The sequence below is a fragment of the Lolium rigidum genome, chromosome 5 (genome assembly GCF_022539505.1).
Source record: "Lolium rigidum isolate FL_2022 chromosome 5, APGP_CSIRO_Lrig_0.1, whole genome shotgun sequence".
Taxonomy (NCBI): Eukaryota; Viridiplantae; Streptophyta; class Magnoliopsida; order Poales; family Poaceae; genus Lolium; species Lolium rigidum.
Genome location: NC_061512.1, coordinates 241,311,611 through 241,325,846, shown reverse-complemented (window position 1 = coordinate 241,325,846; position 14,236 = coordinate 241,311,611). Strand labels below are relative to the sequence as shown.

Sequence of the window (14,236 nt, the reverse complement as noted above, 5' to 3'; positions counted from 1 at the left end):
AAAAGTTGTCAGAAGAAATATGGTGAAATTTATCTTTGCAATGAAAGCTACAACTTTAGTCTGAAAAAAGAGACAACAGATCCCACAAATATAACACTATGTATCTTTCTCTCTCCAAAAATCATGTTTTTAAACCTTAAGATCACACTTCCTAGTTTAGACCACCCGAACCTAGCTAAAGGTGTCAGGCAGTACTTCTATGGTAGTGCATTGGGCATGCCCTAAGGCATGTACCGATGTGGCTGAAATTTGCGCCGCAAATGCATCTGCGAGGACGTGACGTGTGACCTAGCTACGCCAGTGCGGTAATGCCGGCAGGGCATCTCTGAGGAGGAGGCTGTTAGGATGGCCATGGAGGCCTCAGCCCCACCACCCGCTGCCATGTCTGCCGCATCCGCTCCTCCTCCTACCCCGGTGATCACCATGGAAGCGTCGGCGCCCAACTAGCCATGAGAGATGCCTGTGTTCGTCGACCTAACCCAACAACTGGACGACAACGAGTAGAGGGCTAGGGTTTGAAGTAGTTCGAGTATCGTGACATGGGGATAACTTGTTGGGTCCACAAGATTAGCGTCCCTAGTATGGATATAGGAAAGAACCATAAAATCCATAATAAAACAAAACCTTGAAGCACGTGAAGCCCAGGAACCATACGTAAAAGCAAGTAAAAGCCCATTAAGTAGCCGACACTGATATAGGCTTATCCTTGTATTTGTAACGAACCCGGATTAGACTCTGAGACCCAGCATCGCATGTAAAGGCTGGGAGAGGAGCCAACGGGGAGGAGATAGATCAACTCGTAGCATAGTCGTTGTAACCATAGATCGATTCTAACAATCTGGCGACTTTGTGTTTTTTCATCAATAACATCGAACTCCCTTGTTTGTCTAATAAGGCGAAGAAATCACCAGCACACCTCTTTCCATGAAACCCAAGTCCATGATCATGAACATTGCCGAGGTCACCCCTCTTCAATTGGCGCCGTGTGTGGGTAATGGTAGAGAGAGGTGAAAGGATCGTATACCACATCTAGAGGGGAGTGAATAGGTGCTACCAAATCGGTACCCCGTGAGGCTGGCGAAGTCGGCACAAGAAGTAGGCTGAGTAGAGGCAGCAGTTGCGTGCTCAGGTGCAGCTAAATCGAAATCAATATTCATGTCTGAGGTTGGTGGAGTTGGTAGAAAGCACGGTTGGCGATAAGCTGGTACTAGTTTCATTCTTTCTATTCCAAAAGGTTTTGTGCTAGTTGCTACTGTGAAAATGTTTCGATCCAGGTCAACACAAGTTAGTGTTAGCTGAAATATATCGGAGATATGTTGTGTAGATGGCATCATTATGTTTCCCATTACTGGTACACAAGCATATAGATGCAAGTGAGTACACTTGCCCTTTTAGTTAAAAAAAATGAACTAACTTTCTGATAACAGCATCATTTTGCAAAAGTTAGTTTAATTTTTTTATATTATAAAGAGGGTAGAGGGTACCCTAATATTGGCCCACTTGGATCTCTATGCAAGCACATATAAATGACACACACACACTTCATACATACAAAACTAAAACAAGCTTGTAACATTGGTCGCTTTCTAACTTCGTGTAGCCTTGCTTATGTTCATTGGTGCGAGATGACGCCTCATGCAAATGTCAAGCCATCTGGAAGTGAGAGAGCCTCCTCCGAATCTCTGGATAGAAAATCCCGGCTCGCGTAGAAAACCGCCGACTCAAACGCCGAAGGGTTATCCATAAACGCGAAATGCCCTGCCTGCATATATAGGCATTGAGGTATACGTAGTCAGTGCCATTCTTAAAGCACCTATTAATGTCTGTATTGACAGAGTGGAAGATAACCTGTGGGACTCTTATGATTTCATAAGGAATTTTCATATCCTTGCATGCTTGTTGCGCCAATTGGTAATCCACCCAATCATCCTGTCCGTATATGAAAGTAGTCGGCACTTTCCAGTCGGGTGCACTGTTGCGAGTTATAGGGCAGTCAGAAAACATCACAAAGTTGTTCACACAGCATATATATACGGACAGTGCATCCCCCTGCCTCTAGTTTTTCATAGTTTTTTTTTATAAATAACTGAATCTACAATATAGTACCTTATGCATATTTAAAATATGTATGAACAGCTGAACACTCACTACATACTACTATCTTGGAAAGAGAAGATAGTATCACACAAATAGTGCAGTTTAGGATGGGCACTCCCACAGAAAGAATGGATCAACCAATTCAACAACAAGATCGTACAACGGAAGTAGTTCCACGGAAATTGCAGTTTGCGTGAAAGAGCACACCACAGGGGAAAGTCACAAAAACATTTGAGAAATAGAGTAAAACTAATGTATGCTTTACTTGCATCAGCTTGGTACTAAATCCTAAAACGCATGCACGGTGTCAAGAAAATTCTAAGATTTTAAAGCCATAATCTGGTAAAAGAGAAATTCCAGGATCAATGATAATGAACTGATATCAGCATACATGCAATTACGAGTCAGATGCTCAACTTTCCGTTATAGATCAGCTAGGCCAAAAATATATTCATGGTAAAAAACTAGCGGTTATTGGCAGCCATAAGCACACCTGAACTTGGCTAAGACTTCCAAGAGAAAAGGAAGTTATCAAGTATGCTAAGCAAGTTTACACCATCCTATCTTTCCTGCATGAGATTTGGAACCAGCAACCAATGAAAGCAGATATTTGTCAGCTAGTTGAGCCCGCACGCACATCTTTCACTATTTTTTTAGCGCACAATGTTTTTGCAATGGGGCGCAGACTGCAGAGGGAACTAAAATGATGAAGAGATCTAAATGAATAAAAGTAGATGCTCTCTTAATAATTGACAACAAGCATTATGCACATGCCATAAATATCACAAGGAAAACTTGGAAAAATTAAGCTTAGAGGAAGAGGAGCTGACCTCTGCAGAAGAGATTTCCTTGTAAATGGTCCCATGTAAAAAAGATATTTTTGGCACAGCTCTCCACTAGCTTTGGCAACTATGGTATGGTAAATGTAGTCTTCATATACCAGAAAGCAACAATAAGTTTCGATTACAGGTATCATTTCAGACAATGCACTTACTGGTTAAATTTAACTTCATGCTTACCTGTCAGATAGGAGGACTCTTGTTTTGTTAGTGATTCACCTGTTGGGAATGAGCCAAACCTAGCAGTGGTATATGCCCGAACTAAAGCAGGACCACAAGGGCCCAATCCTCTGTGTAAGAAAAATAAATGAACGTCAGGACAAAACATACTAATGTGTAGCTTAGAGAAGAAAACATTATTTGTTTTGAAAAAAATCACAGAAAAAATCCCATTTTATTGCATCTGAATTGGAGCAGAAATATCTACTTAAATATGAACATTCTATCCTTCTACTTTGCTAAAAGGAGAAATTAAACCTTTCATTTAAAAAAAATTATGAACCCTTACATTCCGTTTAACTGACTGAAACATGGTGATGCTATTATTAGCCCCAGTTGTGACTGCCATTTCACAGCATATATGATGCCTCCATGGATCTCTTGGTTGTGTTTTACTCTTATTAATTTTGGTTACTTTTTAGTAGAATTTGGTAGTTTTCAATTCTAAAGCAAAAACTGGTGCACCTTATTTTTGAAACTTGCATTCACGACTTTTGTTTTAGTGCTTCCCTAACAGAACCATGCTGGCGGTCCCAGTTTGCATACAAGATTTGCATGCAAATAAAAATTAGATTGCATGCACTCAATTAGGAGAAATCAATGGGTGAGAGGATGTCATAGAGGGGAGCAACTGCACGAACCTCAGTCCATTATAATTTCCGTATTTCTATATATGTTAGGTGACATGAAAATACAATTAGAGAGGCCCTAGATTTACCTCACAACTTTTTGAGCTGTAAAATTGTACTCCCAAAGATGGTGTGCTAGCTTGGCTCGAAACTTGGTTAAACTCTCGGCGGTAGGATCTGCTTCTGGTGAAAAGCCAACAGGACCGACCAAAATCAAGTGTTGCACATGTTCGGGATGCTGAAATTAAACATAGAATTTAGTGCAATTATTATAGGAACCAGTGGAGTAGCTTCACTCGTTAAATGTTACTTGCTACAAATATACCTTCAAGGCATACCGTGCAACCACATATCCTCCGAAAGAATGACCAAGCAATATAAAATTACTGAGGTTCTTTGCTTTGCGCCATTCCTCAAAAGAATCTACGAACCAGGCCTCAGTTTCTGGTTTAGTTAACCAAAAGAAAGAAAAATGGAAGCATGTCACTACGTGATATCACAAAAATATGTGGCAGGAACTAAATCACAAAAGCAAAGACAATGGAACAAATCTAGGTGGGTTTTTCTTGGTAAATTTTGTTAACAGAGTAACAAAAAAATCAGAAGAAAAGGGAGGATTACAGATGTTCCAGATTAAAATTAGATTCTATGGCATGCTCAACAATATAAATAATAGCAGCAACTAAGGATCACCAATAGCATAATGAAATATCAAACGCTATCATACAAAGTTGTACAACACATAAAGTATAGTCACTAACCTTCAGTATTTTTACAGGTGAATTTAGGTCTACTTGATCCACCCCAACTGCGAAACAAAAGACAAAAGTAAATACTATGCAACAGCAAAAGAACGCGGATAGTTAAGGGAACAACATAAATCATTGTTTGGAATGCATGGCACAACTCTGTAGCAAAGGCAAAACACTCGTCAAGCTAATTTTCATTATTTTTTTATGCAGGTGGCATTTTTCCTACTAATATCATGTACGAAAGAGTAACATGGAAAAATGTTGAATGAGGTAACTGACTCCTCCTGAGTTCTCTGGACTCCTCTTCGTAAGCCTCATTCTACGTATGATAGCATTAAATGTTAAAATAAATACTGAAGTTTGAGATCAGCGAATTGGCAATTTACGTTTATGTTTCACAGCATAAACTGCTGGAAGAGAGGGACACAAACACTGATAGTGGTCAATAATCAAAATTAGATAGGCAACATGGCAACAGATGCAATAATTATATGCCAGTATTGGTATGTAAACACAATGCACAAATATCATAATGCAGAAATATCATAATGCAGTTGTAAGAAAAATGATATGTACTAGAATCACCACATTGAGGGATATAAAAATCGCGATCCCGTCCCTTTGGCTTCCTCATAACTTACCCAAGCTGATCGATGGCAATCACCCGGAAACGCTTTGCGAGGGCATCAAAGTTGCGAAAGAAGAGCCCCTGCGAGGCACCAAAGCCATGGACCAGGACGAGGGTGGGAGCATCCTCCTTGCTGTCGAACGTGACCGTGTTGATGAACCTTGGCTCATCTCTTGACGTTCTTGGTTTTAGCCCAGGCGTCGGTGGAGCCGGGCCGATGTTGATCTGTTCCTGGACATATCCAGTTCTGCAACAGAAAACGCAGAAAGATACATTGCGCGTGAGAAGTCAGAACAGTAGAAATTCCCCGGCCGGCGGCTTCTAGTCTAGGTTGCCGAAATCCGAAGATATCTTGGATACCACTGGATTCGCCTTAGAAGAACTAGCTTGTGCTTGCGGTTGGTTTTGTAACAGTTAGTATTTGATAAATAAATAAAAGCGCGAGAAATATTCAGTCAAAGTTCAAAACAGGGCAGTCAAAATACGCCCCACGCATTTTGACGAATCGCGGCAGTCAAAATACGCCCCCCGCATTTTGACGAATCGCGACGAGCAATACTAGAGAGGCGCAGGGCGAGGAGGTTACTTGAGCGTGGAGAGGAGGCGCTTCTCGGAGGCGACGATGTGGTCGGTGGAGGTGGGCATCCAGCGCAGCGCGCGCCGCCAGCTCGACCCGGCGGGCCGCGGGGCCGACGACGACGCCGCCGCCGCCTCGGCGGGGGCGGCGGCGGTGGATGCCTCCCTCGTCCCGACGGCCGATGCCATCCTCCTGGTGACGGCGGCAGCCCGGCGCATACGCGACCTGTTCCGCTGGCTGGCTGTGGCTTCCGGTGGGCGGTGGCAGAATGGCGAGCTCTGTTCTGAGTTTTGACTGACTCTGTCGGAGCTGGCTCCGTTTTTATACGGTGTGGCAGCCGTTGTGGGCCAGCCATCGTGGGTTCCACTTTGCCCAGGCCGGAGCGCAATGCAGATTCTGGGAAGAGTCGCGTGTTTCTAGAAGGACTGGAGCGCAAGCCGCCGGGAACATGGACCTGAAGAAATTTCAGAGTCTGGTTTACTCGAGGAATACAGGTGCATCTATTGGAATCATGTTTTTTATTTTATGTCTGGTGCCTTCATTGTTCTGGTCGCCCTCTTTTGGACTATCCATTTGATTTAGGTTTGAAATTTTCCCATGGAGAATGTACCGCATAATATGATTGTAGCGGGATCTCAAGCTATGCTGTCTAAATATAAAGTATAAATCGCACGAAACAGAAAGTTGTCTGCGGAAATATGCAAGATTCAGTTGGTCACAAGAGCAAGGGGTAGATTTAACTGGTTTGAAATGGTTGCCTGTTGTTGGCTAAAAGTTGATTATGTGAGCAGCTAAATCACTGGAAAAATTGATGGTGTGGATTGATGACATGGACAAATGGATAACTTAAATGATCGGTGATGTGGGTAGATGATATGGACAAATGAATATTTGCTTTATAGGATATATAGATTCACAAAAAAATATTTATAAAGACAATGAGTTTTGCTTTTTTGCACTAGCAATCTGACATGTGGGAATTGAGATGTTCCTCCTCTCTCTGAGTGGGTCGGCAAGAGGGGAGTCATACATGTCACATCGCCAGAAAAAAAAACATATACCACTTATGCATATTTATTGTCAACGATGTAACTACCATCGATATTACGATCTATGATGGAGTCATGGAGCATAAAGCTGGTGGCTGAGCTTAGAAGGTGTTTGGTTCATGGATTTACAACATTATTTAATGTTAGTGTTAAATGGTACTCTTAAATCGTGTCTTTTAGGGTCCTCCGTGTGTAATCAAATAACTCTGTATCAGATCTTGGCCTATGCACAATATGATTCCCTTAGATATTCGGTATTATCGAAATATGATACAACCATGTATCTTCCACTCATCCGCTCTAACTTGCCCTGTGTACCCCAACTTATACCCCATGCATAACATCTCTTTGTGAAAATCCAATTGTCGATGCCCACTGCCATCCACATTGGTCTTACTTACCCTTCTCCTTTCACAACTCTTAATTACATGCCACGACTCTCTATTTTCTCGAACACACAAGCAATTCAATCCCCTTTCCTCGCTCCCTAACGTGCACGAAGTTGTGTCAATAACATCATATTGTGCCTTTTCCTCCCAGGGATCAGGCATGACTAGATGTAGGAATCAAATTAAGCTTCTGCCAAAATGGGCTTTAAACTGGGCTAAGAAGGCCCAAACCCAATAGAGCGACGAAATACACTAGACCCACTTGATGGGCTTTAAACTGGGCTAAGAAGGCCCAAACCCAATAGAGCGACGAACTACACTAGACCCACTTGATGGGCTTTAAACTGGGCTAAGAAGGCCTCCGTTACAGTTTACATATCACAGTGCCAAAAATGTCAAACAGGAAGAAGGGAAGATCTGCTTAAAAAAAAGGAAGAAGGGAAGAACCGTTTCGCTACCGACCTCGCCGCCGTTCAACGATTCTCTGCTCGCTTCTCCGCCGCCGCCGTCTCTTGTGGTACGCCCTCTGCTTGCTCCCGTTTTTTTCCCTCAAGCTCTCCTCCGATCGTAGCGCATGCCGAACCTCCGCCTGATTTGGTCCGAACTCGATCGGGGAGGGAGATTCTAGGTCTCCGCGGGGATTGGGATTGGGTGATTTGTAGGCCGATTTGCCAGCCCCTATAGTTGGATTCAGGGCGTCAGTTTTAGAATGAGGCTATTCGCTAGCCTGTTGTTTCTGAAATAGAAAGATGCTCGGATTTGAGCTCTGCGCCTCTGTATGCTCGTAGATTTTGATGTCGGAAGTTTGGCATTTTAAGCCCACTGATGGGAGTAGTCAGGAGAATGCAGGAGCGCGCAAGGAACATCTCTTCTAGCGCACTGGTTCTGGTTCCCGAGTATCAGGATCAGTGGCTGAGCCTGATCATAACGAGAATGCATTTTGCTGTGAAGTTCTGCAAGAACCAAGATTCATTGTCTGTGTCCTTTTTATGGTCCATGTTTTGGTCACATGAATGCTGGGCTTATCTGACGTAGGCATGCTAACTGATTGTATGCATTGAAGCACATCTTTATGCACGAACTGGGTAAATGTTGACCAGCCTACAGTCACATACTTACTAGTAAATGGGTTGCATAGATTGATTATTGAGCAGCTGCAGATTCATTTTATTAAAATGGATTAGTTTTCAGGAATCAAGACTTGGCTATGAGCGAGCCTATGTTTCTGATATTGCCATGTCTGCATTGTACTTACTAAGAGCATCTCCACTCGTCCCCCCGAACAGGCCCCCGGCGAGCGTTTTTTACATCCGGACGGCGTAAATCGGCCCAGTCGCGCCCCCGGTTCCTCGTTTTCGTCCGGATTTGGGCCTAGTTTCATCCGGCGATCCCACGCCATCCCCGGCCCCCCGGGGAGCGCTCGGGGACTCCGGACGAAACGAAAGCGCGGGAAATACCGAGGAAACTTCCCGCGCGTCTGGTGGCCCCAACTTGTCGGCGAGAGAAACCGATCGTCGTCCTCATCGCATCGTCTTCCGCGCGCTGTAAAGCCTCGCCGCCGGTCCGCATTCGCCGTCCACGCGGCGAGTTAATGTCGTCGTCTTCCGCGCACGCATCGTCTTCCGCGCGCACTCCACGCGGTCAAAGGCTGCCGCCGGTCAGCTCGCCGCGGACGCGTCGCACTCCACGCCGCATTAATCCCCCGTGCCAGCCGCACCTATATACGCCGCTCCGCTCGCCGGCAGGGGTACCCCGTGATCCACTCTCCCTCCGGCCTCCTCTAGTCTCCGTCCACTCTCCCTCACTCTCCGAAGATGGCATTCTCCGACGACGACGGCGCAGCCAACAACGGCTTCCCCCGCCGCTCGCTCCACGCGTGGGAGGGGCACCTCCTCCACCAGGCGGGGTACCCCTGCCCGCCGGACACGAGCCGCCGCCGGGGAAACGTCTGGCAGCCACGGCGCATGGCTGCCAGCTCGTCGTCTTCCGGATCGGCGCCGAGGTCATCCTTGGCGCCGGTGAAGAGGGAGGAGGCGACGTCGCCTTCGACGCCGGCGCGCGTGAAGAGGGAGCCGGCGTCTCCGCCGCCGACCAGAGGGCGCAGCAGCGGCGCCCTCGTCATCCGCGACCAGCCTTCCGCGCCGCAGAGCGGCCGGAAGAGGACGAAGAAAGAGGCCGCCGCACTCCAGCTCGCCGAGGAGGAGGCGAAGCGCGCGGAGGACGCCGCGCTGGCGGAGGCGATCGCCAGGTCGCTGAAGGACTTGGAGGAGGAGAAGCGCGAGGACGACGCCGCACTGGAATGGGCCAGGCGCGACTGGGAGCGGCGAGGAGGCGGAGCAGCGGCCGGCGGCCGCCGGACTCGGCCGCCGCACACCAACACGCCGCCCGCGGTGCCACAACCGCCAACGACGATGCCGCGCGCTTCCGCCGTCCCGCGACACCTCCTTCCGGCGTCGCTGTCCCCGTCGTCGACCTCGAGTCCTCCGACGACGACATGTACAAGCCATCCCCGGGGTGGTGGGGAGACGCCGGCCAGGGCAGCAGCAGCCGAGGCCGCGCAGCCGAAGGACGACGGCTCCGACGACGACGACGGCGACTACACGGTGTTCTACCGCCATTTAGGCATGTAGATCGCCGTGTTTTAGAATTAGCATTTGAATTCCCCTAGCCGAATTCGAAATATAGTCGGATTCGGCCTCTATGTATGAACTCCGCCCGTTATATGATAAATATCATTAAATTTAGTCTATATTCACCCGTTTTTAGCCGTAGTTTGTCAAGTTTCCGTTTTTCAAATTCGCCTCGTCGACTTCGCCTGGGCACGCGGCTGGGAAACTACTACTCCCCACGCCAAATCTTCCTCCAATCCGGACGAAAAATTCGCCGGATTTGGGCGTGGGGAGCGCCAACGAGTGGGGATGCTCTAATAGTTCGTAGCATTTTTTTCCGGTGCTAGTGAGTAAATTATGAAATAAAACCTACAGTGGAAGTTAATTTAAATTTATGTTGGGTGGCTTTGACAGGAAACATAAGCCGAACTGAATAGTAGACAACAATGGCTTCTACTGGCGTGAAGGATTTCTACCGTCAGAAGAAGAAAGGAGGTGTCGCCAAAACTTCATCATCCTCTAAGAAGAAAACAGGGGCTTCTGTTGGGGCATCAAATCCTGCTCAGATGCCAGCACTAATTTCTCACGGATCCTTGGATCTCAAAGGTACTTGTTTCTCGAAAGATTGTTATGCTTACAGTTGAAACTCTCCTGTTGCATTTGTGGTTTTGACCTTAATTCTTGATGTAATGATGCTGCTGCTGCAGATGACTTCAGTGAGCAAGAGGAGCAGCTGCGGCAGTTTGACCTGGACATGAAGTTTGGCCCGTGCATTGGTGTTAACCGGCTTCAGCGCTGGGAGCGTGCTTCTGCCATGGGCCTCCAGCCACCGCCTCATCTTCGGGATCTCTTATCTCACGCCTCATCTGTTAAGAATCGCAACAATGGAGGCCCCTCCCCCGAGTGCCTCTGGGAGGGTAAAATCTAGAACCAAAATTCCTCTACAATAGGTGATACATGGCAAGATATCAATCTTGCCATCATCTACCCTGGTCTTCTTGGCCCCTTCATAGCTAGGACCAGGCAGTTTAGTTCAGGCTCTTTTACTACAAGAACTCTTGCTGTTGTTCCAAACCTTGTTTTTCTTCTCAGATGTTGCTGCTTCAGTTCTGCCGGCACATCTTCAGTTTGCGCCGGGCAAGTTGTTCATGTTGTTTCCGTATGTTAAGAGGAATTAACAGACATGCTTGTTTCCCCTTGAATTGTTTCCTGTACAGTTTGTTTGTTTGTCGTCCGAACTGCTCAACCAATTTTATGGGCTATGATGGTGAAATTCAGAATTTAAAACCATGACCGTGCGTGATGTGCAGAAAAAATTATGGGCAAAGAAGTACCGATTCACCCAGTTATCATTGCCGCTTTCTTGCTAGGAGCATGGCCGCATGGAACAAGAAAATTGAAGTAATCAAGTACTGTCTGTCATCTGCTTAGCTTTCATGGTTACTGTGCTTCCTTGACACATGAGGACAAGACTGTAGGTAGGGTTGAAAATGAAACGGAAACGGACGGAAAAATGCTTTATCGTTTTTGTTTCCCTCTATCTTGTCGGAATCGAAAATGGAATCGGAAATCCCGGAAACGAATATGAAAACGGAAATCATCGGATATGAATACAGAACGAAAACGTAGCGGATACGTTACGAAAACGAATATTTGGCACAACACAATGCGGTATAATACCGATTTGTAGACTGAAAGACACACATAAATAAAATAATAATAGACAAGATATATCACTTAACTTCGACAAGCGGCAATTCAACATAAAGTAACACACATAGTTTAACGGCTGCATGCACACGTAATTATACAAAGTGATTAGGGTTAGAGTAATTAGTGGACTTGATACGTGGCCAGGTCCAGTTTCATGTGTAAATATAGGCCTACTAAATGCACGAGCCTCTCTAGGTTATATTTTCGGAAACTTTCCATATTTATTTTTCTGGAATTTCCACTGCCGTTTTCCTTTCCGTCGGAAAGGGCTCCCTCGTTTTCTTTTCCGTTTCCCTTTATGATTTTGTCGTTTTCGTTTCTTTTCCTCTAAATGCCGCTTCCTTTTCCGTATTTGGCCCTCCATTTCCTTTTTTCTTCGGAAACAGGAGGAATGTTTCCCTTTCATTTTCAACCCTAACTGTAGGTTGCACACACATTGTCCTATTCGATTGTCAGGATTCTAGAAACGCAAGTATGTTAGACGATTGAATTTGCAGTAAAAATTGTTTATTACATTAGAGGAGAAAACAAAAAATATCTCCCCAGGAAGTTAGACTCAGATGAAAGAAATCCTATTGAATATGAATATATGCAATACTAGGATTTCTAGTCTTTCAGGGCCTCTTTGACTTGTAGGATTTCTAAAACACATGAAATGTGATGCAGTCCCGAATCTTGTAGGATAGAAAACTACTGGATTATTAGTAACAAAGAGAATACGTTGTAGGTTGCACACATTCCGTTCCTCAATTGTTAGGACTCTAGAACATAATATTACAATGGCGTTCTCATTTATTCTTAGATGACTGAATTTGCACTTACGTTGTTTAATTTCATTACATCATAGGGGAAAACAGATTTATCCAAGAGAGGTTAAACTCAATGTAAGTTTCCTACAAAATATAGTGCAAAGAAAGCTTTAGGAAACATAAATCCTATACAATACATGAATCACACATATCAAAAAGAACATTATACGAAAACTGCCGCAAGCTTCTAATCCTTTAGTGCATGGGTTGTACATCCACTTCCCTAACCAAATAAGCTAGACTCATTTCTTGACTTGAGGGTTTCTGAACCACATAAATAAAAAAAAGAAATAAACATGGTTGAAATACCATGCACTCTTGATTCTTGAATCCTATGTTGTTAGAAAATTGTAGGATTAGGGTCAAAGTGAACAGCATGTAGGTTGTGGACATATTGTTGATTGCCAAAGATTCTAGAAACATATAAAACATAAGATAACAACTGCATGCCCCACTATCTTACATGGTTGAATTTGCATGAAGTTTCTTCGTACGAAAATCTTTGATCCAACCGATATTTTCTAAGGAAAGATCATCATGGCTAGTCCTAATAATTTATTTTAAATAACAGTTACATCGTCGGGGAGAGTTTGAAGCAGCCGATATTGGTAATCTATACAACTGCCACAGCTGCCCTGATAGTTTTTGTAGTGGTCGCCCGTATCTGATTGGACGAGACGCCATGCCAGGTCGCGAGCGTCCCCGTACGATGCTTTGAATACTGCTTGAGAGACACTACTTCCGGTGCCGTGTACAGACAGAGACAGTGTTCTTGTGGCTGGGGCGCTGGGCCGTGCACTGTACCGCGGTCTCCATGCTGCGTCCTGAACTCCTGATCGGTCGGTGTGAGATGTCACGTCGGCTGCCGTCGCAATACTATGCCAATATCCGTCTCACCGTCTGAATGTGTGATTGACGTAGGCCCCCGGCCGTGGCGCTCCCGGAAACCATGTTGAACTGGGAATCACATAAGCCAAAACAGCCCCGGCAAACTGGGCTCTCTGCTTGCCTCTTGTCTAGTGGTTAGGTTTCTTGTGCTGAATTAAGTCTTAGACTGGACATGGGTATTTGTAATATCTAAATTTATCTTGGGGTTTAACTGACAATATTGTTTTAGTGGTAGGTGACGTGCTCATCATAGCGAGACGCCTATGACTTCATCAACCTTTAGATCTGCTAACTCAGTTCCTTGAAGATGATGTGCGTTCATCGGGAATGAGCACGTGTATGTTTGCGAGTGTTATACTATGTTCAAAAAAAGAAGAAGCATAAACAGCCCCGTAAGGATACCATGCATGTCAGCGAAAATCGTTTTAGAATGAACAAGGACCCCAAAATGGGCATTTTGAAAAGTTCAATGTTCAGTTCTAATTTTTGAGTCATCTTTAGAAAATTAGAACAAAATTCAAATGCCAAAAGTGAAAGATTGCTGCACTAGCCAATCAAACCAAAAGTTCGAACTGATGAAAAGAGACTATGCAGTGTATTTATATTTAATACCCCTCCCTCACATCTAGGCTATTTTAATCCTTAGCGTGGGTTCGGTGCAGGCCACATGACTTTTGTCTTTAAAACTGCGTGAGCAGGGTCTTGAACTTAATACTTCTTGACTCTGATACCATAAAAGATTGCTGCACTAGTCAATTGAACCAAAAGTTCCAACTAATGAAAATAGACTAGGCAGTGCATTTATATTTTTTTAAAATGTTCAGGGGAGTAATACGTTACTTTTCACTCGAGATGAGCCAGCTAATTTGGCTCCCGTGGTGCATATCATCAGCAGGGAATGAAAAGCTTGATTTACGCGCATCCTCTCTGCGTTACTGTTGCGAAAGATCACCGTTTGAATGTTCAACTCATGGTTAATTCGACCGTTCTCGTCAGCTACAGCCCACGGCCTACTTTTGGCAATGCGTATTGTATTTC

General features: G+C 45.0%; 2 protein-coding genes across 2 annotated transcripts; one reads left to right on the top strand and one right to left on the bottom strand.

The window, feature by feature from the left end:
* Positions 1-1,597: 1,597 nt before the first annotated feature.
* LOC124657342 (probable 1-acylglycerol-3-phosphate O-acyltransferase) lies at positions 1,598-5,959 on the bottom strand. The gene is made up of 9 exons (XM_047195913.1): positions 5,751-5,959; positions 5,178-5,411; positions 4,546-4,592; positions 4,110-4,228; positions 3,874-4,022; positions 3,117-3,226; positions 2,928-3,027; positions 1,849-1,972; positions 1,598-1,762 (listed from the first exon to the last, which is right to left on the bottom strand). Exons 1-9 carry the CDS (start codon positions 5,957-5,959, stop codon positions 1,634-1,636), a joined length of 1,221 nt encoding a protein of 406 aa, XP_047051869.1. The 3' UTR covers positions 1,598-1,633.
* A 4,230-nt stretch (positions 5,960-10,189) lies between these two features.
* On the top strand, positions 10,190-10,990 carry LOC124655200 (DNA polymerase delta subunit 4). The gene is made up of 2 exons (XM_047194135.1): positions 10,190-10,394; positions 10,496-10,990. Exons 1-2 carry the CDS (start codon positions 10,235-10,237, stop codon positions 10,714-10,716), a joined length of 381 nt encoding a protein of 126 aa, XP_047050091.1. The 5' UTR covers positions 10,190-10,234; the 3' UTR covers positions 10,717-10,990.
* The last annotated feature ends 3,246 nt before the right edge of the window (positions 10,991-14,236 follow it).